This window comes from Anser anser (assembly GCF_964211835.1).
Source record: "Anser anser genome assembly, chromosome: 2".
Classification (NCBI taxonomy): Eukaryota; Metazoa; Chordata; class Aves; order Anseriformes; family Anatidae; genus Anser; species Anser anser.
The window spans coordinates 59,008,774-59,036,288 of NC_139721.1; the positions used below are offsets into that span (position 1 = coordinate 59,008,774).

Genomic DNA, 27,515 nt, shown 5'->3' on the forward strand with positions numbered 1-27,515 from the left:
AGGGATCCTGTCATTGAAACAGTTTGAGCTGGCTTTTGTGGTTATCTGGAGACCTTTTAACACAACGGCACCACTCTTCCTATGAGTTTAGTTGCATGGCTGGATCTCTTTTTTAGTAATGTGAAAAGATGTGACAGTTTACGTCAAAACAGGTAAGCCTAATTCTGAGTTTAGTTAAATTCAGTTGTGAGGAGCTGGTCAAATATATATATATATTTGTATATATATAAATATATATATTTGTATATATATGTATATGTACATATATATGTACAATACGTACATATACATGTATTATGCCTTGGTATTCCAAACACTTTGCATAGTTTCATTACTGAGAACACTTCTGGTCCATGGGACATGTGAAGAACTAGGGCCTTAAAGAACTGAAAATTTTCTAGAAATAAGGTGGGAAGAGACAAGTTTATTAATTTAGCTAGATAATCACATTGTTACAATTAACAGGGTCTGAATTAAGTTTCTCTGATGTCTCATTCTCTTTGTTTTACATACAGCAGCTTTTCATTATCTGCCAGAAATTTATTTTAGAATAAAAGTAAGCAATATATGAAAAACAAAACAAACAAACAAACAAACAAAACCCCACCCACCTCTCTATTTCTTTCTAAAGCCTTCCTTGCCTAGAATAATGTGCCTTCCACTGTTGTCAGTCTCCATACTTTTATCAAATAGTTGATTCTGTCCTTCATTGAACTAAAAATTGTAAAGATCCTAATATTTTTACTTTTGTATATGAGCAGTTTTCATATTTTTTTTTAGTCCATTGAAAGAACCTGAATCTTTCATTTGCACATTTTTAATCTATTTTAATCTGTTTTAATCTTTTGATAAGTATCTATTGATAATAACTTGTTAGTAGTAAGTACTTGCAATCATAATCTTCCAATAAATATGTTAGTACCAGTTTGGGCTATAAAGATCAACTTGTTTTACCTCTGTTTTTCATTTTTAAATCTGAGGAGCATTTATTACATTCTTGATACAACCTCTATCTCCTTGTCTCTGAATAAAATCAGCTGTGAGATAATTACGTCCTATGACTAGTAATGTGGCTTTTTGTTGCTACTTTTAATTTCTCCTGTATGTGGATTAGATTTGTGAATTAAGAAAACTTGTTTTTCCTAAATTAAGGTAGCACTAGTGATTATAAAAGATAATTATGTTAAGATTATTAATTATGATGTTAAGAAATAGGGTAGTGTGAAAACTTAAAATCTTTCCTTTGGTTATTAGGATAGTAGTCTCTAGTGATGAAGACTTAATTTATCACTTCAGTATAATGAATATTTATTGTAGTAATTCTAAAGTAAAAACAGACAATACATGAAAATGTGATTATACTTCATCTTTAGGGAAGTAGAAAGTGAACTTTGACACTGTCAGACCAAAATCAATCTCAGTGTAATTTAAAAGAGTTTTTTTAATAGTGTTGTTCCATAAATAGAATGGAAAGAAATAAGATTTTGGTTGCTAGTTACTATTTTAAAATGTTATCTATCTTATGATTTACTATTATGAAAATACAATTTATGAAAAACTTGTTGTTCAAGTTCTTGACTTTACATACCATGGAAAAGTACTACATCTTGGACTGATTTTTAAGATGCCCACCTTATTTTGAGGTGAGGCTGTTAGCTTCTTCTTATAATAAAAAACAGATTTTATTTTATTATTCCACTTCCCTTTTCTTTTTTGTTTGTTCTCTTGCTCCCCCCATAAATTCTTCCCAGGTGGAAAGGCTGAAGCTTGAGAATACCTCTGAATGGGGAAAGAGAGAGAGACTTGAAGCAGAAAAGCAAAGTTTGGAAGAAGAAATCAGAACACTGAAGTTGCAGGTGAAAGAAAGTCAGGGACTTCTGGAAATGAAAAATAAAGCAACACCAATTAAGTTGAGCTGTGATCGTCAAAATATACAAAGTAAGCTGCTGGTTAAAAATAAGGTATGTGCATTTCTTAGTTTGATTACTTGGGGAGGATGAAGAATTACTATTTCAAAATGAAAATAATAATAATAATAAAAGTTGTCCCTAAAACAAGAGCTATAAAAGACAGAACATCTGTGTTTGTGCATACTAGATATGCACAATTAGTGCTCAGTGACTTTGAATTTCTGCAGGGTACAGAAACGGAAAGGTTTTTTTCATTTTTAAAAAGAACCATGGGAAATTATAAATCTGAAAAGAAGACTATGGAGCAAAAGTTATGACCAGGAGGAACTGAATAGATTAATTAATCTTTGGTAGCTACAGAGTCCTGATAAAGGTCAAAGCAAACAAAATGTGAGACAAATCATTTATCTGTCTTTCTGAATATTTAATCTCTTTTTCAGGAAAGAGAAAACTGAAGGAGGAATAATATTTCTTATTTTATATTCTTCTAAAATCTGTTCACTTCTAAACCATTATTGTATAGCTATAAATAATGATGTGATAAATTATTCAGAGACACTTATCTCTGGGTATTTCTTCTATCTTATGATTTTCTATGCCAGTACATTAAGTAGTAATCCAGAAGACTTCCACTTTCATTGAGACTCTGAAAGCTGTATAAGAGAAAGCAAAATCTAACAACAAAAAAAAGTAAACGTACATACTTGATGTTGCAAACTGGGCAATGAGAAGCATTCTTATTTGCTTAGATAAGAAATCTTTTAATGCCATTTTATGTGCATTTAGTGTTGAACAATACCAACTAGAGGAACTAGGACCAGATTCGAGGTATTGTTACACTAGGTAATTTTTCTTGGGAAAGATGAGGAGAGAGGCTATTCTATACCTGAGGTCTGCTTCTAAATGTAATGATTTTCATGTATTTCTGTGGTGGCTCAGGAACAGCAAATTGTATTTCACATATATAGTTTACCTTTATAGAATATCTTCTTATACAATGAACATCTGTTTTTGATTTTCCATTACTGGTATTTATCATATCATATGATATGAAGATTTTCATGATTTCTTTGTAATGCAAGTAATTTGAGGTTAGAGACATGGCCAGAAAGATGGATATCTGCTTTGGCATGTTACTGTATTTCAAATACCTTTTAGTTATCTAGATTTTTTTTTTTTTTAATGTTACTTGCATAGAATATTAGACATCTGTGATCAGGTCTATCTGTTAGTATCATGGCTGTGAGAATACTTTACATCCTTTTATCAATGTCAAAAGGTGGATACGAAGCTCTAGTATCTCTCTTTTCCTATTATAAAAGTGCATGTTCCTGTAGTGTTTGCATTTTCATAGCTGGTGATTTCAGGATAAGATTGTCTTCAAAACTATCAACTATCAGTTTCAATGAGAAAATTAAAAATGATAATTTATTAGCAGATGAAACTGTAAACCATCATCTAGTAGCTTGATAGTAGTTATCATCCAAAGAATAGGATGGGAAAAGATTTATTTGCAGCTGTTCTCTCTGTGATTCACAATAACTCCTGCAAATCATGGAATCACAGAACATCATCAAAAAACATAGAATGACTTTGGATTCTAATCCAAAAGCCTTTTTTTTTTCTTCCTTTTTTTTTTTTTTTTTCTGGCATGGTAGTTTGAGTTCAATTAAAATAACATGCTATACACAAGACTAGAAGAGTGCATAAGGATTTCTGTATGACATGGGTGATGGTTAGATGTTTAGGTAAGCAAAAGGAAACATGCAAGATTGAAATCACAGCTATGCAGAGATTTTTATCAATTTTAATATGAATGATTACAGATTTCCATTTACATTTTTTACATTTACATTTACAGATTTACAGGTAATGTGTTGTAGAATGAACTTGAGAGCAAAACAGTTACCTAATACCCTTGCTTCTCCAAAATCTGTATATGCAATATGGAGATCTGTTCTAGTTGTTTAGAACAGCATATAGTGATATTAATTGATGTATGTCTGATTCATACTTTTAAAGGTTATAAACAACCAATTACAACTTTTTTTTCTTTTATAACAGTTTATAAATGGAATATAACAGAATATTAGGGTATCAAAAGACAGAGGGATATCCTTATGTAAATAATTTCATGTTGACGATGTCTTGCTCTTTAATATGGACACCTCTAAAATATATAGAATGCATGCAATCTCTTGCCATGTATACAAATTGAAGTTCTGAGTAGAAAAGTTAATATGAATCATATTTTGCTCAAAACACGAAGCTTTAATATTACTCTTAGCTGGCAGTATGTTGGTTGAAAATGTTTCCATGTGCAGTTTTTAAAAGGTTAACTCCTGTCATACAAGATGAGAAAAACTGATGAAACAATTGAGATCAAACGTTGTTACTACATTGTTTTATTGGTAGAAGAATGCCCTTTAAATTAATAGCTGTATTGTTAGATGAGTAGAATGGCAAAAAATATTAAATGGATCTACCTTGTTCATCTATGAAGGGATAAAATGAAGAAAAAAAACTTGTTGATGGTATAAATCAATACCATCATACTATTTATGGAAAGAGATTTTCTATTTCAGCTGTAAATATCACCTTTAGGCAAATTTATATGTTAATTTCAAGAAATAATAACTGTGTTATTTTGTATTCTCTCTAATTGTTATGCTAAATGTCTGTTTATTAAGTGTTGATTCACTGAATATGTTTTGTAGAGGACTAGTACAGGATCTAAGTCTAGAATGCGAAGCTGTGAAGCTTGGGGATTCATAGACTAATTTATTATTTTTTTAAAACTTTAGTTTCCAACTTTAATGTAATAAGACTATAATATTAGAAAAAAATGCATGTATCTTAAAGATGTGATGACATATGCATTTTTATGAAACCATTTTAGCTTAACATTATTTAGCAAGATTGCTAAGTAATGTTAAGCTAATCATCAACAACATCAACATTTTAGGTTTGATTTTTCAAAAGTAGGAAGCACTCAATTTTTTATACAAATTCTTTGAAAAATTAAGATGTGCTGAGTTTACATGGCAAGGTGGTGACAACAGGAAGGGGGCAAGGGCTGCAGGTCTCCTCTCGAAGGCAAGGATGGCAAGGATGGGCTCCAGTGGCCCCACTTCAGGGCATGGCTGGGCCTAGCAGCCAAAATGAGTGAATATCTAACAGGCCACCCTGGCCCTTCCACCAGAATGCCATTGTGGGTGTATCCCCTGCTACACAGGAAATATTTCATTTTTATGATAATGTCTTGAATGAGATTTAATTCTTATAGATATGAACTTCTGTTTTGGAATGATTATGATGTGAATGACATCCTTCCTAAATTTAACCATAAAAACCTCTAAAGGTTCTGAGTCTAAATTACCACTTCCTAAATCTATTTGTTTGTTTATTTTTACTCGAATAAGGATTGAATAAGGAACAACAGTTCAATCATTGCTTCTTTAAGATCTGGGAAAATCAAAATAATAACATTTTCAAAAACATGAATTATTTGTTTTATTACTAAAAAATTAATAAACTTTCTGCATCTTTGTCAAAATATTAGTGGAAATATATTTTAAAATTTATAAATTATTCAAAAAATTAATCACATGCTGCAATCTACATGAAGTATGTAAACTGACTTGTATTTCATATTTGTATACTTGAAGAACAGATACAAGCAACAGATCACACATTCTTTCCTTTTAATCAAATATTATAGCATGAAATGTCTGAAATCCTAAGTTCAAATCTGTCATCTAAAACTAACCAACTAAATGACACTTCCTTCCTTCCCCTGCTACTCCCAGCCCTCTCCCCACCCCTTCCCTCCACCGGCACAGGTCAAAGGAGTGTTTCTTCTCATCCAATTCTTAATAGATTTACCCCTCAGTAGATAGGTTTTATGTTACATTAGGAAACAACAGTTCAAATTATGAACAATTTTATAAAACTATTTAATTTATATTTTAACCAGAACAGTATCTGCTACAGGGAAAAAAATATATCTTTTTAACTATGGTATTACCTCCTTCCAACTTTACTAAATTTTCTTGAGTTTCACAAGTGACTGGTGCAAATATGGAGCAGCTGCTTCATATTAGAAATAATGTGATAATAGTATAGCAAAAATAAAAGGAAGCAGCACAACTGGAATAAAATATAAACACCTTGTTTCTGCAGGGGCTTTAAATTTCCTTTAAAGCAAAACTGAACAACAAAACAAGAAAACAAACAAGAACAAAACAAATAGAAAAAATGAGTAACATTTTACAATGTACACCAAAACAACTCAGAAAGACCTGATAAATATCCTTTTATTATGTATCAGGAGAAAAAAAAAAAAAAACATTACAATTTAGTATTGGATCAGTTATTGTTATTAATCCTATTTTAACACGTTAACAAATGCTCTTTGTAAGTTTATATATATGTATATATATATGTATATGTAGAGCTGTGGAAATAGACTGAGGAAAAGTCTACTGCTACTAGAACTTTTTCCACTTCCTAAATCTTTGTTTTATACCCGTGCTACACTTCTCAGTGATTACATCTTTGAACAGGCTTTAACAATTTTGCCTGCTCATTTCTTGCTTCTCCTTCCACATTTTGTCTCAGAGACCCTTCTGTACTACATTTTGCAACACATAAAGAGTTGTGACTGTCCACTGGTGTGGACTTTTTCTCTTGTCAATCTAATCATTAATCTCAGCTTTAATAATATTTGGGAATTAAAACATTCTCCATTTTTGCAAGTGCTTGGAGCATCTCTGCAGTGCTTTCTTACACTGTGAGAAAAGCCTGTGAGAATAAAAATGAGCTGTTCGACCCCCCCCCCCCTTAATTTTTTTTTCAGCGTCTGTGTTCCAAATGGAAAAGCCAGTACAAAATGAAATGTTCATGAAGGAGTTATTTTTAGGCTGTTTATAAAGTAGCCTTTTTATAAATACAATGATTAATGAAAACAAATAATGTTTACATCTATTGTCTTTTGCTACCTGGTGGAAAGAAAAAAAAAAAGTATTACCAGGTGCTTTTCATCTCTAAGCAGGAGTGGATTATTTTTTTATTTTTTAGTTTCAGACATCTCTGTATATGTCAAACCTTTGTCTCCAGTGTCTGCAATGTTCTAATAGATTACTGCTAATTATCCCTTTGGATGAGATGCTGTTGGATCAGAATAGAACCATAGGATCATAGAATATCCTGAGTTGGAAGGGACCCACAAGGATCATTGAGTCCAACTCCTGGCTGCACACAGGACCAACAAAAATCAGACACTATGTCTGAGAGTGTTGTCCATACACTTCTTGAACTCCAGCAGACTTGGTGTTGTGACCACTTCCCTGGGGAGCCTGTCCCAGTCCCCAACCACCCTCTTGGTGATGAACCTTTTCCTAACCCCCAGCCTGACCCTCCCCTGTCCCAGCTCCATGCCATTTCCTCGGGTCCTGCCGCTGTCCCCAAGGAGCAGAGCTCAGCACCTGCCCCTCCGCTCCCCTGGTGAGGAAGCTTCAGTCCGCCACGTGGCCTCCCCTCAGCCTGCTTTGCTCTGGGCTGAACAAACCAAGAGACCTCAGCCACTCCTCATACATCATCCCCTCCAGACCCTTCACCATATTCACCATTAGAGATCACTAATGTGTGTCACGGTAACATGCATTTTATATAGTATGTGAATCACAGGTGTGCATATATATATATATTTATTTATAAAAGCAAAATATCAGTTACAGTTTTGGTTATTCAAGTGCTAAATACTTTTCTCTTTTGCTAAAAAAAATATAAAATATACTACAGGTAGATTCATACTCTATTTTATTTTTCCCAGAAATATTTGGATCATTTAAAAGTTTATTCATTTTTATTTGTTCCCACTGTTTACTTGAATGTAGAACACTTCTAATGAGATACAGCCTTATTACTCTAAGCTCCATACAAACCTACCGTAAATTATTAACCAGAAAAGTATTTACAGTTACAGTTGTGAAATAAAAATTTAACAAGTGATTGAGAATAATAAAAGGAATGAGATAAGGTGACAAACGCTGCATCTGCACAGATATACATGAACATTTTGGTTCGAAGAAGTAATGGGGCTTTAAGACAGGTCTCCTAGTATCCCCTGTTGAATCGGTATTGGTGTATTGTTGGGTGGTTTTGTACATGCTTTACTGATTTCTTCTGTAGCGGACTATGTGGGAAGTTTTGCTTCAGGTATTCACTGTAGTTTTTCCAAGCCCTAAGGGCTTGACAGGGCTGGACCAATGTCAGTTTTTGAGAAGGTCTCCTATTGCAGGTGCAGCCCTCAGCACCTGCTGCTGCAGTCTGCTTACCAGCTTTTGCTGTGCTGACTTAATAGTGTGAACACAGACAAATACAGAAGGGAATGCAAATCGCTACCTTGTCAACAGTGGTCAGAGGTCTGAATCTGTCTAGCCCAGCATGTGATCTGCCAGAGGTGCTTCAAGGAGGCACCACAGTATGGAGATGGAACTTTATGATTTGCCTAGGTGAAGTATGAGTAGTAAGGGCTTGTAATAATTGCTATGCGTTTCATTCCTGGTTTTGTGTCACAGATCTCTTTGAGTTGTTAATACATTTTTTAAGTCTTCATCAGAAAAAAATACTCAAGAGAACATTATGGTACTATTGTTAAACACTTTGATACTTCAGTTAGCACTGTTCATCCAACGGAGAATTATCTTTGTTTCAATACAAACCTCTGGGACTACTTATTGTGGTGGTTAAGCAGCAGTGGCTGCACAATTTGCGCCCTTAGCAGATTTTTCAAAAGCAGCATGTTTTGTCAGAATTACCACTTGGGATACAGTTGCTTTATACAACTCTTCTTTCTAATCACATTTGTGCTGAAATGGTCAATTCCATCCCTTAGACTGAAACTGGGGGGAGAGATGGACAGAATGGTAAACAGAAATTCATTAATAAAGATATTAATGTTTGGGTAATTATATTTCCTGTTAGGCTTAGTATTCTTTTCCTAATAAATCTTAGACTTTTTTTTTCTTCTGTTATTGCCCAATATACTTTAAAAATAAAAAGTATTTTTGAAATAAAGGAACATTTATAATTGTACAATCTCATTTTGAATGATAGTAGCAAACTGGATCTATACCTCTATCAGTAGAATCAGAACTGTTCTGTTTTATATTCCTTTATAGTTTTCTCTGTTAAGTTTCAACACTTAGTATTGTAGACCTTTCTAGGGTGCATTTCAGTTGACCCTACTTTCCTTTACTGCTTTAAATACCCTAGTAACTTTGTTTTTGTTGGTATTCCTAAGCTTTCTAAATAATTTCTTTTTTTTTCTTTTTTTTTTTTTTTCTTTTTTCTCCTGTGGCTTAAGTCAAGTCTTTCTTTGGGTGTCTACTGGTAAGATCTTCCTATGGCATGGAAATTTGTCATTTATCTCTCTTTTCATGTGCCTTCTTCCTTATCTTTTCCCACATTCAATAACTAGGTATTCCAGCATGTAGAAGTTTTTATTTATTTATTTATTTATTTATTTATTTTTCCTGAGTCAGATAAGTATGCTATATTTCTCTTAAGTTTTATTTTTTTCTCCCCTATTCTTGGACTAGAATGTGGTTTCAGACCATTCCTGAATATCTGTGATAAAAATAAAATTCAGAGTTCTTCCTTAATTCTCTCTTTTTTTTTTTTTACACCCCCCCCCCTCCCCTATTTTATTTATTTCTGAAATATGTTCTTTACATATTGGTGGTGCTAGAAGGTTGGGGATTTTTTTTTATTTTTTTTCTATAATTAAGCTGTCACTTGGTAAAGACGAATGTATATATGAAATTGTGTTGCTGGTCAATTCAAGTTTTCATTATTCTAAATTCAGCCTATCAAATCTGTCTATTACAGCTTCAATTAGGTAGAAACTTTAGCCGTGTTTGGAATGATATCTGTAAGCTTAACTTCTAGCTTGTATAAAGTGGCTGCTTTGAAGTATCAGACTTTAAGATTTGCTTGTTGACTAATTCATTTTTTAAAGTGGGGAAAAAGGGCTAATTATGGAAATTGGTCTTAATTAGCATTGGGTCTCTTTTTTTATTTTTTTTTCTCCCTTGGAAAAAGATGTGGTTTGTGACATTTCATACCAGGAACATAATGCAGAAACAGACAGCACTAGATGTCTGAAGTATGTGCTTTGTCCTGCTGTGCTATGCTGTTCTCATTGCTTTCAAGATAGCTATCTTGGGTTATTATGTTCATTGAGTCTCCATTCCTGTAAGACTGTTCTAATTTAGGTCTGATGTTTGCCTTTTATGCTGAATGAATTAGTGTTGGAATCTCTTTCTCCAAGTAATTCTGGTCAAACTTAATTAATAAAGGTTGTCTTTTCATTATACTAAGTTTTTATTTTTATGCTTTTCTATTTATATATTTATTAATTTATTAACTACATAAATAAATCAGGCCTTAAGAACTGTTTAAAAATTAAGTCTTGTGCAAAAGGAGAAAACTGAAATAGGATCTCTACCTTCTATTTTATTATTAAAAACAAACAAACAAACAAAACTGCATAAATATTACTTTATAAAGCTGAATACCTTTTGTCTGACCCAGTCACTTTCTGTATGCTTTGCTTTGCTCAATTTAGGGATATTGACCTGTCTTAGTTTCAGAGAATTTGTAAGGAAGAAAAATAATGGCTGATGAACAAAGTTACTTCTCCGTCTGAAGAGAATGTCCTTTTATGTATTTATTTATTTATTTATTTAAAGATCGCTTGACCAGAACTTTGTTTAATGCTTAAGAATGAAAAAAAGATGGTTCCTTAAAAAACAATGTTGTATCCTACTTCTGCCCTTCATAATGCAGAAACATTGTGGAATAAATTACTTTTTTGGGGGTAAGGGAATAATGTTTAATATTTCTAAACTGTGTTTAATTGTTGTTGAATAGGAGGTACATTAAAAAATACCTTCAAGACATTCTTAATATAACATGAGCAGAGGAAAGCACATATTTTTCATCATTATTTTGCATTTTGTCTACAGTCAGATATACCAAGAAGTCATTTAAGAGGACTTCAGATACCAAAGTCAACACTGATTTATCCAGTTTCTGATTGGAATATTTGGGGTGATTACTTTATTGTATTGCTCCCTCTCAGCTTGTATTATATGCATTCTTTCATTCACTGATTAATTCCTTCTTTTTTTTCCTGTGTTTTTTCAGATAGGTGACATTGTTTGGTTCCATATGTGTCATCCTATTACCAGGGACATTTATTATCATATTACCAAATGTGTAGTATAAATGAGCAGAAACCATGCTGAAAAGAGATTTCATTTCTTTAGTGCAGAAGAACATACTGTATTCAATACACTATTGTGAATATACAATGCCTGAGCAAGGCATGGTAGAATCTGAAAGTTTTTTAGAAAATATTATTATGTTTTCTCTCATTATAGTGTTTGCAAGAGGTCTTTGAAATTTACCAAGTGATTAATCCATGGAGACTATTATCTTCTTTTGCCAATGATGTGTACATATATTGTAGCTATAAGAACTGAAATTTCACGTTCTCTTATGTTGTACTACTGCAATTTTGGTATCAGTGTCAAAGTGTGTATGTTGACCTCTACCCAAATATGTCGGAGATCCACCTGTTTCGAAAGGAAAGGGGAGCCAGGAGCTGAGCACAGCACCAAGGTCGGACGAGGCAGAGACTTTCATCCTTTCACCAATCCCTCAGCACCTGAGGAAGGAAAGCAGAGTAGATTGGGTGGTGGCAGACTGGGTCAGCTGAAAGGCCAAATCACTAGGCAAGTTCATGGTGACTCTCCAGGAAGCCAGTCAGTGAGGTCTGAGGCCATATTAATGGTTGATTTGGCCAAGCACAGGCATGGCTGCAAATATGACATGGCTACTGGGACTGGAGCCCAGGCAAGTCCCGTGGGAGAGCCTCAGCGTAAAAGCTCCCAAGGGAAGGAAGAGAAGCCTTTGCTTAGGGTTTCCAGCAGAGCATTCTAGAAACGCTGTTTTCTGGTCCTTCCCAAGCAGCTGAGGAGCAGGCCCTCAGCTATACTCTCTGCCCTGAGCCCAGGCAGACAAATCTTAGGAAGGGGATACTGATATTCCCCACTCAGTATCAAATGATTGTATCGGCAGTAGAGCATGGCTAAGAGGCTACAAAGCAATTTTAGAATAGAGAGAATTCAAGAGGTTCAGCCCATTCTAATAAAAAAAAAAAAAAAAAAAAAACTTTTGTCTTTATATTGATTAAATATGATCTATTTTTAGTATTGGTTTGTGATTATTGGTTATTGTAATAAATTAATTGGTTGCCAACATTTATGTCCTATTGAAGGTCAACAGTGCAAATTGCTGACCTTCAAAGGGATATGACTGTAGCAGACTCTCATAGTTGAGTGGAAATATTTTTCGCCAAGTCTAATGGCCTAGAACTGATTAAGTTGAAATTGGTTACGGTACATTCACACTCTTGTGGTTTTATGATTAGTAGGTGTAAAGGTGTCTGTAGTTCTGAATTATCTTAGACATTTATGTTTCATCATATGTACAGAAGCCACATACCATGATTGAAGAAACTGCTTTTTCACAAGAAGTTATATTTCCAGGTAAGTGTAAGTGAATGCTTTTGCCAGTTCTTCATTGCTGGCTCCAGTGGACTAAAATGGTATCAATTTACATGAAGGATATTGTTTATAGAGTCTGGAAGAGCATGGTATTCATATCTACATAATCTGCCTTCTGGCTGCAGTGGGTTAGGTGAAGAAAGCTATTGATGCTTCTCTTTGTTTCAAACGCTGATGATTGTTTGAGGGTAAGCTTTTCTTTCATTGGCCTGATTGGGACTTCACAGGAAATGTAAAATATTTAAGAGATGGTAGTTTCTTCTATGCTATGGAAAGATGTGTGGTAACTTTTTGTATTAGTACATGATTGTACATGTAAGAACTGATTGGGGTTGTATGGTTATCTTTGTGAATATATTTTCATATTTTTAATCTTAAAAAAGTCGGTATGTCAGTGTAAAAATATTTTAATGTATGATATTGTTTCTGTTTATAGTATGGAAGTTCTGTTTGACAGATACAATAATAATGTTTATGATTTAGATCAGAATTGATATTTTGGGGTAATCAGATGCATCTCATTATTTAATGCCTTTTTAAGAAGCATACAGTTTCTTAAGATATGAGACACAGCACTGTTTTACTTTCCTGTCCATATAATATATAATGTGTGTGTGTGTGTGTGTATATATATATATATATATATATAAAAGCAACTGCAGATTTTTTTTTATTTTTTATTTTTTTTTAAATAATGAAGTCTGGAAAACATCAACTCCATAAGCCCAAAGTTTTTATGAAAATACACAATGAGAACATAAGGTCCTAGAATAAACTAAACTGAAAAATGGAAAATCTAGGAAAAGATTTTCTGGGAAAAAAAATAAAATTAAAAAAAAATGGAAAAGCCTATTATCTAGGCTGGGATAGATCCTCTTAAGACTATTTTGTTGAAGCTCTTCCACATTTAATAAATCACTGCAGAGTTTGTTGAGGTGTTCAATTCCTAATCAGACTGAATCATCTAACAGCCTGATATGAAGACCCTGTGTATCTTATTTCTGTTCATCTTTTGTTATATAGCTTTTCACACAAAAAGAAATACAAACAACCTCCCTTAATAATAGAGTAAAGAATAAAACCTTGGTTTTATTCTAACATAAACTGACATTCTAACATAAACTGACATTTTTTTTTTGCCTGTCAGTTTCATGGATAGGAAAGGTGTTGAGGTTTAATTCCAACACTGCCAGCTTCCTCAGAGAAATAGTTTAATTGTACATATTTGAAAACAACATTAACCTGAAACATAATAGATAATTTGTGAAAAGGAGCAGTTAGTGTCTGGAAATTAGAGTTATGAGGTTGATTTCCATTCTCTGTGATTACTTCATTCAGCTGTACTCTTTCTACCTATGCTGAACCTTTCAGGAAATAAGGGTTTACATTTCTGATGGACATTGCATTATGACTTGAAGATCTGTTTGTTGTCTTTAAAGATGTATTTTTTCATTCTGTCAGTAAAGAGTGCAAATTGTGTTGAGGTATAACTTTGTAGTAGTGATGATGGACTTTTGACTTCCACATTTATTTATTTATTTATGGCAAATAAAGAAGACAAAATGATTGTTAAGTCCAAAAGCTGTCCTGTTAAGGTCAATAGCTGGACTGTCACAAGTGCGCGAGGTAGAATAGAGGCAATTGAGGTTTTGTTTTTAACAGTACTTTGGACATAAACTTAGTATTAGAGCCCCACTCATCCAGGCTTTTTTGTTATTTCATGCTTCATGAAGACAGTTCAGTTCTTTCTTTCTGTTCTATTTTGATATTAATATATATAAAAATACAACAGTAGAACACCTCTAAATTTGTTTGTCCCAGCAAGATTTAGCTAATAGATTATTTTTCATCTTAATAACTTTCCTGTTGGAGAAAGTTACTAGTTAATAGTTATTCCGGTGTGCAATACTGACACGGTACCACAACTTTCACACCTCCTCTTAAATGGTTTCAAAACTTGTATCATATCCACATACCTGAATCTCTTAGTATGGCCTCTGAATGCACTCAAAACCCAGAAATTATTTAGCTATCCTATCAACATATTCAAAGTGAAGAAAATATGATCGTTGCTAAGTGGGGTTCAGACAACCAACTTCTTATCATAGGCACTGTACCCCCTCTTTTTGTTTGGAATTGTTCTGTATTTCAAAAAAAAAAAATGGTATGGATTCATATGAATACAAGTAATTATAAAAATATTATTATGGTCAGTTCTGTTAGATTATCTATACAGATTTATTTTTACCATAGTATGCTTTTAAAAGAAAAAAAAAAATCACCCAATGGGTTCTGTACCAAGGGACATCCAAATAATCATATTCTTTAGCACTATACAGAGTGTAAAAACAAGCTAAAGTCTTCAGTTTTGATGGTGACACCATCAATAGATCCACCAATAGATCCTTTATTTGAAATAAGATACTGGTTATTTGAATACTTTAAAGCTCTGCTGAGATTCTCAGTATTCTCTGAGAATGTGCTGATTCTCTCCTGTTCATGCAAACTGTAAGACAAAAAGAAACATAATAAACTTGTCCATTTAAAATCACTCCAATAGAGCTTGAGTAGAGGGTTACTTTTGCAATGATATCTTTATCATAGCCTATACCTTTATCTCTTCCTTTCTCTCCTCTTGCTCCTTCTCTCCCACAAAATGTAAATGAAAATTAAACCCCCCACAAACAAAAACATAAAAAACCACTAGTAATCAAAGATCATATAATGTGACTCAAATTGCAGCTTGTCTTGATGTCAAAAAGCATGCCACAGTCCTTTCCCTACGCTGTAGAAGGCTTCATATTTAACTGGATTTGGGAGAACTATTAGCTCTCTAGTTTATCCACTCTGCAGCAATAGCTTTTTCTTTATGCCACACAGCTCAACTATTGTTGGTATTAGATCTTTAGTCCTGACTGGGTTTGCTTCCCCACTTCTCTTTTTCAGTTTAATTCTTTCCTATTATTAGTGTATATATACATAATTCTCTATTCTGTGTATGTGTTACTGTCTGTATGTTTATATAGAACTGTGGGCCATATACCACACTTCTTTAACCCGTATTCGAAAATAGTTCTATTTTTACTGGAAGGGAGGGATTACAGTTTAGCATTTTACGCATTATTATAGGAAGAATCATTTTCATTACCTCAAAACAAACAAAAAAACTCTCATATATATATATATTTAAAATTTTATAGGGTTATAACACATGATAATCTACTCTTGGCTTGCAGGCAGTATTTTCTTCTGTAACAGTTAATGTTAAAACTTTAATAAAGTGTAGCATACAACTTAACTCACCGCCATCACTCAGTTTACAGCAATGTTTGAGAAGCATTCTATAGTATGTTCCATGGACTCTATAGTCATGTAATATATTTAAATACTTTTTAATATTAGTAATTTACAGGTGTCTTTTGTCAGAGTATCCTTCAAGAATGTCAATTAAAAAAAAATGAATTTTTTTGAGTATTGCAGAAACTTGCAAACATCTTAAGATAACAAATTTATATATATATATATATATATATATATTTAAAATGCCTAGTTACTTTTAACCTAAGTATTTTTTACCTAATAATTTTGTGAATGTTTCAGATAAATAGTGAAATATGAGAATGATGCAAACATGACTGGAGTGAGAAGAAGGATAGAGAGGTCACAATAAAGAGTTTCTTCGTTTCAGCTATGAAGCTGATTATCACAACTTTTGCCACTTAGATATTCGTTAAGGATTTACCTCCAAATTAAACATATCAGTAAAAAGGAGATTACAGTTTGAATAGTTTCATTTTATTAAACTTTTAAACTTAATTCATCTTGATGTTCTTTTTCATGACTGGGGATTAAGGTTTAATTTAGGTAATATGTGGTTTTTGTTTTGTTCTGAGGTGTAAAAACTCTGGAGAGATTTTAAGAGTTCTAATTTGCCACAAATGTCATGTGTGTCTGGACAAATTACGAATTGTTTTTTACTTCATCCGTGCTTTATTCGGTAAAAATAAAGTGTGTTATTTTGATGCATCAAAGATAAAACCATACAACAAAACGTGACGAGCTAATATACATTTACTACAATGTAACTCTCCTATAGACATTCAAAATTGCGTATAGTACAGCTATTGGTTCCTACTACATAATGGATGGTAACTGATTTTTTATAATGCAGTTTATTGAAGCATATTAAACCTATGTGACGTGAAAATATTTGTCATGATGTTGTGGAAACTCTTGTAGAACAGTGAGGAGAAAGCAATTTGTCCATGTTTGTCTATGAGAAAAGACCAGCATTACAGGCTCATACAGCTGTCATTTTTTCTAATTTCTGTTTGTGGTTGCACATGGCTGCTTCTTTGTCCTAAAAATGTGTTTTCACATTGCTTACTTCCTAGTTAATATAAATATATCTGTAGTCCTATATGTCTATGGAATCCCTTATTTTGTGTATATTCATAAGTACCATAAAGAACAAAATTTACCGAAATTAAACCTTAATCCTCAGTCATGAAAAAGAACATCAAGATGAATGAAATTTAAAAGTTTAATAAAATGGAATTATTTGTGTATATACTCTTTTCTCTTTATTCTGTGGGAATATACGTAAAGTACAAGGAACATTCAATATGTATTTGATACTGGATTTATACAGAGAAAACAAGTTTGACTTATTTTGGGCTCTTTGCTTTGCTCCAAGAATGGTAAAATAGAATTATGCCCTAAAATCATTAGATGCCTATATATACATAATATAATATATATAATAATAACAATGATAAACTGTAAGCCTGCTTGGCTTGGAAACATATTCTAAACTACAACTGGGCTGTTTTATGAAAATGAAATAATTGTTCGCTAGTATGTTGGAAGTGTACATCATATATATATTTTTTGAATTATTTTTTTTTTACTTTATTGCTAGGATTGTTCCTAAACAGAAGATAAAAATACTAAATAAATAGCTTTTTCTGATCAAGGGTTAAACATGGGATGTACAGAACTTTGAGATTTTGTTTAACCTCAAATATTTGGCATGAATGACATAGAAAGCATGTTTAGAGGTCTATACATTAGATGTTATATATATATGAATATATAGTATACGTTTTGTACTCAGAGGGTTATACATCATAACCCTCTTACATACTTTATAAGTAGTATACAACCTTATATCTTAATATGAAAAAAATATGCTTCATAGGCACTGGGAAACACAGGAAGATTGTGAATCACCCAGTTTGTGGCAAATTCCAAAACTCAGTTATATTGATGTGAATTCACTTTCTCCAAGCAGTTAAACAGCATAATAGTAGAAACATTCATCAAAAATACTTATTTTGACAGGTTCTGTCTATGAACTTTGAAGTAAATAGATTTAAATAGATACTCTGTAATTTGTTATTTTACACAGTGTGCGTTTCTTTTAACAAAAGAATTATTATAAAATGTGATAGCCAGTATCTGAAAAAAAAAAAAAAAGTTCTCTGTGACTAAAACACTAACCCGTGTTTTAGACTGCTGTAGGTAGGCTGATAAAGTCTAACCCGGATGTGAATGGAGTTTGGAGTATTTCGTATCTGTCTGTGAATTGTGGACAAAATGATATGGCTTTGTATTTTTCTTATTCATCAACAGTGCTATTGGACTAAGAAATTTCTGTTGCAGTAGTAGTTAGCGTTTGTTCAGTTTGGCCCTAGAGAAATAAGAGCTATGTTTCATAAAATCAGCCAAATTGATATTTAGAAATGTCACTGAAGATATGATGGCATTTTATAATGCATCCCAAGGTAAATATAACCTTTTACTCAGAATTTTTGTTGTAGAAAATCTGTGGTCATATAGCCTGTTTCTTTTTTTTTCTTTTTTTCTTTTTTTCTTTTTTTTTTTTTAATTTATGTTAAATAAATCACTGGATTTGGAAGCAGATTTACCTTTGTAGAAACTTTTTATGCAGTGAATTATTACTCGTTATGCCAGATAATAACACATAATTTGAAATATTTGAATATAAATATGCTGTAAGCAGTCTGCAGAGAAAGAAAAACTGATTTTTCACTATTAGTTTCACTGTGGCTTGTGTTCAGGTTTATGTGTTATGATTGTCCTTCATTTCAAACATAACATATGGCAGTGTTTCCTACTTAAAACATAAGAAACATAAAAAAATATATATGTTCTCTTTCTAAAATACATGTGATCTTGCAGCATGTGTATTATGCGAGGCTTTGGTAATGCACAATTGTTGCTGGTGTTTTGGTTTTAGGGTAGTCTATAGAATACAGATACATTTTTATGAATGTAGTTTTTATCCAGCCACTGTGCCTTCTCAAGAAATTTGAAAGAATATAGAGTAGCCTGCGTGGTCTAAAATAGACAAACGGTTGATGCTGAGGGTCAAACATTATCCAGTGTCCTACATAACTGTAAAAATCTGTTTTACATAAATGAAATACATGGTTTATTATTTATTCATATTTTGAGGGTTGTTTGTTATTTTGTTTGTTTGTTTCCATTTTTACATCTATGATGATCTTAACTGAATTAGCTTAGTAACATACTTATGGACCAGTGTTTACCATAACATTGGTGTCAGTCACTTATCCAAAGTTTAAACATATTTAAGTCTTTTTCATCTCAAGATCATTGATTTCCACTTCACATATATGATGGAAGCTCATAGAAAAAAATGTTAATTTTTAACTTCATTGTGAGAATGTTAAAACAGAAGAGAATAAATACAACTAAATATAAGTATTCAAGATATTAATTACTTTTTCCTCTGTGTGACTCCAGCATGAAAATATCTGTGCCTTGTTTTCCATGAAAATTAAGTTTCCTAACAATGTTTAGAAACATAATGTTCATCTTCTGATATATATATTTATCATCATAATACATGTATTATTTATTTTTTAAGTATCGTTTATTATTTATTATAATTATTTGTAATTTTAGGCAGACATGTAATACATATCTGTCCTATATCCTGTAAACCACAAACCCATAAATATGTATATATATTTAAAATATAGCAATAATTACAAGAAACAAACAAACAAACAAAAGATTGGTGTCAATAGCGTGGTAGAAAAAGTTTGTGTAGAGGTAGAATGTTTGATCAAAGAATTCCCACTGAAGATGGGAAAAATGGATTTTGTTAGACGGGGAGAAGAGGAATATTTGATGTGAGAAAAATGCATGGGAAAGGGCAGAAAAGCATACATACGAACCAGAAGCTTTATGAAATGGTGCTGTCTTTCTATATGTAGCCTTCAGAAACTGAGAACAATGCTGTAAGACTTCCATCTTTAAACTTTTTTACTTTTTCAGTGTATTGTGTCCTCCTATTCTTTTACCCTAATCTGCTGCCAAAACGGGCATATTTTGTTGATGACACAAGGAAAATTTGGCAGGAAAATTATTCTACTTTAGAATAGTCTTCAGACAAATTTTTTCAGAGGGCTGACAGAAGTGCCTTGCTGGTTTCATAACACATACATTAGAGTTACCTTCCAGGGTGATCTGAAGGAAGAAAAATACTTCACACATTCTTTTTCAAGTTCTGAAATAGCATAGTAGCACACTACCCTGCAAGAGGGCTTTACATGTGCTCTGAAGAGTGATTGATTATTGTGAATTCTTTCCATCACAATGTATGAACTAATTGGCTTTTAAGAAAGTATCAAAATTAGATAGTATTCAATTTTTTGATCCTTTGAGCTAAGTAGCATTTGTGTGGTTACACAGGGATCACAAAAATAAATAAATAGATAGATAACTAAACCAACCAACCCCCAGCCCTCCCCCCAAAAAAACAAACAAATAAACAACAACAAAACTAAAACAAGCCAAAACCAAGGAACCATGCTGCCAAGGTTATTACAGTGCGGTGGGGTGGGTAGCTCTCAATTTACAAATATAGTAAAATACTGTGGATCAGTAAGACAGGAAAGTTCATTTAGGAAGTATGAATAAACTAATGCATTGTGCTATTATAATGTGCTATTTTGTCTTTAAGGAAACTATGATGTTTTCTAGACAAGTTAGTAAGATAAGTTGTTTTTAACTTTCACATGTTCAATATGCAGCAGCTATGTGAAATTGCTGAAAGAAATTGGACTAGGATGTGTTAAATACACAGGATTAACATATAAAATAGAAGGATTATACTTATAGAATAATTTTAATTGTATAACTGTAAGTTACAGTGGCAAAACTAATGTTTTTAAGGCTTTTTTTTTTTTTTAAGATGTTAGGGAATTGTCTTGTGCAAGGTACAAGCCTTGAATGGATTACATAATTTCATAATTGAAATCTGGGGATGAAATCTTACACAGCATGTCCACTGTGTAAATCAGCTTCATAAGATCTCTGCAGTGATGCTGTGATTTCAGGTAATGCAGATGTTTCGTTGCAGATGCTCTGCATCAATGGTCTGACCACACTCAGCAAATTTGGCACAAAAAAAATGTGTTGGTTTTCCTGAATGTGCTCATACCAGCTGTGTACCTCATATCCAATAGATCTGACTTCTGATAAATTTGTACCAAAATTTTTAACTCTTTTTCTGTTTTTGTTTGTTTTAATATTTCCAGTGTGGTTCTGGTACCTATATATGATCAGTAGTAGTGGAGGGATGGTTTAAGGGGGAGCATGTCCTGAATTTTTTACATGGAGGAGTATATGATTGGTAGTGAGGGTTTATCTTTTTATTTTTCAGACATCATCATTTTATTTGCCTTTTTTTTTTTTTTAATTACTGGTTGCTAGTTAAGATATCTCTGCCTTCCTTCATTTACTTTTAGGTTAGAGTCTGATAGCCTCCAAATCCACTTAAAGGGATAATGTTTGTTAGTCTTTAACTTTGTAGATTTGTTAGACCAAAAAGAGTATTCATAGGGAATAGTCACTTGATTGCTAGCAAGTGACTATCACTATCTAACAAAACTGTACCAAGCTTTATTCAAGGCAAGAGCTGAGATACTGTATTGTCAAGTTAATAAAAACTTCTGTGGCCTGCTACTAGTAATGGCAAATCATTACATGTGATGGCATCACCACTGAACTCCTGTCAGTAGAAAACCCTATTCAATGTTTTCCTTGCATCATCTTCGAATTAACAATCAAATTAATTCTACCTGTTCAGATTTGCAGGTCTGGATCGCTGTACTTCCATAAACATCTGTACTTCAGATTTGCTTTTAAGCACAGATGAGTATGATTACATATGTATTTCTGTTATTTCTCATTGTTATTCTGTGACAGTTGCTGACAACAGACCTGGAGACTTCTTAAACCAATTGTAGTGGTTAGTTCTGTGATTTTTAACAGGAAAAATGACACACAATTTTACAATGTTTGCTTGAGTAAACTTGATGGCAATGTAGTGCTGTTGTCATAGTATACTTGGTACTTGGCTAGCAGAATTTCTTATTTTTCATTTTAAGTCTGTGAAGATCCGTCCTTGTTAAGCAAAAGTCAGATATAATGTACAGATGATTTTAACTTGAATTCAGTTCTCCTGAGGACATATTTTCTAAAATAAAATTAATACAGGCAACTGTTTTTGATCCAGACGTACACTTTTAATCTGAGAATTCTGTGGCATATGTGAGTTTAAATACATTTAGATGGATGTGAATAAGGTCTGTGAGCAGAGAGTTCATTTTAGTCAAAGTTGGTAGCATTAATTTTTTATTCTCCTTTTTCCAAATTTGACAATATACAATCATACTAAATAAATAATTTTCCCACTACCTGATTTATATTCTAATTTTTGTTAGTCTTTTTTTGACACAGCTGCTATTGATGTTGAAACAGCCTCTGGGAGTTGAAAGAAATCATTACTGGAGGTAATTAATTATAGTTTGAAGAAAAGTCTCAGTGCCTTCAGAGCAGTATACTGTATGATAATATGAGGTTTTTATTTACAGTGTCAGCCAAATAGACAATAGATAAGTATATAAGATCTTGATGTATGCTGTATTGTATGCCTTCTATCTCTGATCTGAAGAGTTCTCAAGCACTCAGAGGAATGATGCATATAAATTACAACAATAAATTGGTTTGTGGTCCCCCCCCCCCCCCCGCCTTTTTTTAACAGTACTCTAAAATTCATTGTCTTTTCTTTTCTCCTGAGCAAGTATGAAAGCAACGATCATCCTCAATAAGAGTCATTAAGTGGGAGGTCACAACAGTATTTGCTGTAAATAGCTACATGGCATCAACATTGCATAATAGAACTGCACTATTTTTTACTGCATATACAATATTTTAATTGAAACAAAAAGAAGAGCATTGCACTTTGAAGTGTAATGCTCTCTATGTAGCAATCACATATTACACTTTTGGAAGGCCAAGTTAACGTAGCATCATCAGTGTTAGTTTAAAAAAAATCATCTCTTTGAAAAAAAGAAGAGCACAGTGTTTTGTTTTGTTTTTTTTTTTTTTTTTTCTTTCTGAATATTAGGTTTCTTGGGTAGAAGTAGTCACACTTACAGGGCTGAGACTTACCTATGTGTTTTGTGTTAGCTGTTTATAAAGGATCTTCTGATTCAGTGTCTTTGGTTTCTGGATTGTTTCTCAGAGGTACCGAGACTTTTTCATTTATCTTGGTACAAGAGTTTAAATAGAGTTCTGGAATTCTGAGGTCCTGCCTCCTCTAAACAAAGCTGTACTTTAGAAGCCATTACAACTGTCTACGTACCACTTTACCGAATTACCTCATCATCATAGGTAAGGGTACACAGAATGTTCATGAAACAAAATACTAAAACTCAGTATAAAATACAATAAATTCAATAAGGTAATTGTATGTCTTATACTTTGGAAATTTTCATTCTCAAATTTTCATTTATTATTTATTCAATACAGCAAACTCTATTTTCCTGTGTGTTTATCCAGCTGATTAAAATTATTGAGGCTGCAAATACTTGAAAACGCTTTTTCTGCATTTAGTGTCAGAATGCCATTAAGTGGAATTTGATTACATGTCCAATGAATTCTATTTGTATTCAACAATAAGAATCAATAGCTTGTTTGATGAGAACTTCTCACAGACTTGTTTACAAGTTCATAAATTTTCAAGTGGTTGACAAAGAGTGTGGATAATTTATACTGTGTAGAGGGTTTATAAGGTGCTGTATTCCTTTCCCATATTATTTTAAAATACAGTTTCTGATGTTTTGTCCTATTTTGAAGTGGTTGCAAACACTTCGCATGTTAAGAATTCCCTTGAAAAACACAAAAAGTTGTTAAAATGGAAGTAGAGAACATAGGTCAACCAAGAATAATAGAGAAGAGATGATTTCTTTTGTTCATGAAAGATTATGATGTCATTTTGACACGTGGAGCCTCATATGAGTTTAGATCTGTGAATTATGAGGAGAATCCTTAGTCCAAGGTCTGTAATAGTACATCTCCTCCATCTCCTAGGCACAATGATCTTATGGAGGAAATTACCCCTTAAAGGTGATGCATGTTGAATGTCATTCTTTGGCAGTCATTAATGAGGTGATCACTCAGAAAAGAAATGCTGGATTAAGACTTAACAATATTTAAATTCTGCTTGCATTTCTTTCTGTAAAGCTAATGAATGGCCTTAAGGATCAACAGACACTGTTTGCTCTGTCTCAAGCACATCATTCATTCAGCACAATTTCATCTTTCATAATGACTCAAATTCTGGTGGTTGAATATCTTTATCTTATAAAACCAACTTCAAAGTTAAATGAACTCTTTCCAAAATATGTATATGAATGTAAAGGGCCTAAGGGATATAATCAAAAGATAAAATATTTAATTGCTGTTCAGAAATTGATCTTAAGCTGTAAAAAGTAATAGCCAAAATTTAGTATACTAGATGATCAGTGTTAAATAATTTGCAAATTTTCCTATATCTGTATGAAACCTGAATAAGGATATAAAACAAGATCCACACTGATAAAGCTTATCTTTGAGATTATGTTTAGTCCTCTGTGCTTAAGTGGAGCTAATTTTGATTTACATTTATAATATCTGGCAACTGAGGCTGAGAAATCATTCAAAGGTAAGAAATTGTAAATCAGAGATGACTATGAATGCAACAGGAATAAAAGAAAAAAAAAGAAACAACTACAAAGATTCGTGGCTTACTTTACTCTTGTTTTACTTATTTTATACACTAAGCAACTGCAATAAACTCAGCAGGTCTCTAAAAGGTAGTGACTTTTAAAGTATTAAAAGTATTTAAAGTCTGATAGTGTAATTTCAGATACTGTTATATTCCCTTTCATGATGTGGAAATTTTTTAATCTGTGTTGTTGTTGTTGTTTTGCTTGTTTGTTTTTCTCCCAAGTGGTGAAAAATAGGGTAAAAGATCAGAGGATATTTTGCTATGGGTAACTGCCATCTGTATCTGTATGTTCTACTAGGTAAGGAAGAAATCAGGAAAAGAAGAATTTGCATTTTAATATCTTTAATCATACTTGGTTATCGTCATAGAACTTTAACATTTTGGTGTATTTCAGTGTAGTTTCTTTCAACAGAGGACTCCTGGATTGAGAGTTTCCACGTAATCTACGATTTTATTTATTTATTTTTTTATTTTTTCTTAACCTTGTAACAACCTTGTAACAGGAATTTTTAGGGAGTCCTCTAACTAAATAGAGTAGGTTTTTCTATTATGGTTTTTCTAGTCTTTATTTAGCTAGCTTCCATTGATTCCTCCTATACTTCCACTGAAAGGGGTTCTCTTAAATAGAGACTTTTTTTTCTAATTTGGATTCTTAACTGATTTTCCTATTTTACATAACTTAGATTTAATAAATAAATAAATAGTGAGTTATAAATGTATAGGCTACAAATGATTACAAAATGATTAGGCTACAAAAGTGTTTTAATTTAAAATATCTATACTGAATTCACTGGGATTCTGTATATTGATCATACTGAGAATATCAAAACTTTTGTTAAAGTGACAAAGATTACATTTTAAACAGGAGGAAATGAAACTGAAGAATTAAGTGACCTTTTGGATTAATATCAATAAATGAACTCTTAAAAATTATTCATTTTCTAATCCTTTTCTAGTTTCATATAAAATGTAAAACACGAAAGATGGAAATTAATTTAATATTCAGTGAACATCAAGGATATATTCATATTGAAAAATATTCTACAGCTAAGTACAGCCATTAAAATCAAAGAACAGGGAAATATCAACCTGTAAATAATATAAAAAGAAAAGCAGAGAGGATGGTGGCATCATCTACTTTGGGTATTTAACTCTAATGAAATTCAGAGACCCTTCTATTTTCAGGTGTTATTTAGAGAAGTCATACAACAAACTGTTGAATGGTTAGAAAAGTGAAAATAATGCTGCTAGTGTTGAGAAAGCCTGAAGAACACTGCCCTGCTAACAGGTGGCTCAATCAGTTTGGTCAGGAATAAGCTTTTTGGTTATTATTAAATAGCAGCAGAGCTATTGCTGATTAGTTAACATGGCCCCTTCAAGAAGATAAATGGTTCTATGCTGATCTAGTTTCACCTCCACCATTTGTCCCAGTTTATCCTAGATGTACAAATTGCTCCCTAGGCCCTGGTACATTTGCATCATCTGAACATTCTGCTGAGATTTTTAATTTAGTCACTGCACATTCATTTGTCACCGTAGTGTTTTCTTTCTCTCTAGTTTGCTTTGCCAAATAATGACAATAAGCCTAAACATATCTATACATTCCTTTCAATAACTTTTGAACCAGTTGATCAATAACAGTAGAATGATTAAATCAAATAAGTGCTTCACAATAACAGAGTTCCTATGGGCTTTGGGAAAATTGTCCTGCTTGATAGAGGAAAAAGACACAAATTAATCTTGGTTACAGCTCCTTAGTGAGGGTGGCTAAAGGAAACAGGTAAAATTTGACTGGTGTTATCTGTGGTAGCAGCTGACCAGTCAGCACTGCACATAAATTCTGGATTAGTCAGAGTATGTGCTGTGTGTTATCCAGTATGTGCCCTGTGGAAGATAAGAGAAGTTGAAGAGCAATTAGCACATAAGACAGGGGACTAATTCTACTATTCATAGAAACTTGTTTGGTCTCTAAAATAGCTGTGTAAAAAAAAAAAAAAAAAAAGATAATTAGTATAACTATTAGTTTGGACCTTGACTAATGTGGCCTGTTTCCTTATGTTATTCATAATAAAGTTTCCAATTAATCATAACAATTTTTTATTTTATTTTTATGTGGAGCAGGTTACTCTGCCTTTGAAGGGGGGGGGGGGGGGGTACCGTAGGGAACTGAACATAAAAACCATCATAATTTGTAAGTGGATTATATGAGGATTATATCCATAGCACTTATTTGGCTATACGGGGGGGAAGGGGGGGGGGGGGGGAGGGATAGGCAGGAACCCCTTGTTTAAATTCCTCTTAATGTTTGTAGGAAGAAAGTTTTGTTTGATTCCAGTACAATACTTGGTAGTGCTTTGTTCTCTATTGCTCACTCTTGGATGTAGATTATATGAAGAATCACTTGCAGAAAACATCTCTTAACAATGCCAAAAGTTCTTTTTAACCTCAGACAATTAGGTTTTAGATGTGGCTAGAATAAAGAAACAAATGTAATAAACTAAGGTTCTGTTGGCAACAGATAGCAGCAGAATATCAGCAGTTCCTTTAGTTTGTTGGTTACCATGGAAACAATCAAGTACGAGATGTTGCTGACACAACTGGGGACTGCAGGATCAATCATTAACTTCAGAAGGGCTGTGCTTTCTGTTTGACATGTCTGAAGAGTAACTGAGCATTTTTGCTTGCATTTGGTTATCAGTTCTTTTCATTAGGATAAGCAGGGGCTAAAAAGGAAATGCTTGAAGTGTGGATTATTGGGTGTTCAGGCTCTGGCTAGAGAAATGTTAATGTTTATAGCCCACTTTTTCTACGGGTGCATATATGTTTGCATGTGGTAAGAGTTATTTGGAAGAAACT

General features: G+C 32.8%; 1 protein-coding gene across 15 annotated transcripts in view; it reads left to right on the forward strand.

The window, feature by feature from the left end:
* Positions 1 to 27,515, forward strand: part of CCDC102B (coiled-coil domain containing 102B) — a 166,511-nt gene that overhangs the window by 51,897 nt on the left and 87,099 nt on the right. For 11 of the 15 annotated variants that reach the window (XM_083821900.1, XM_083821903.1, XM_083821901.1 and 8 more), the window contains one exon: positions 1,752 to 1,961. The exons of 1 other annotated variant lie outside the window; for it this stretch is intronic. In XM_083821900.1, coding sequence (XP_083678026.1) covers positions 1,752 to 1,961 — 210 coding nt within the window. Of the gene's footprint in view, positions 1 to 1,751; positions 1,962 to 27,515 lie in introns of those variants that run through there. 3 more of the 15 variants (XR_014578840.1, XM_083821895.1, XM_083821893.1) reach the window with 3 other exon arrangements.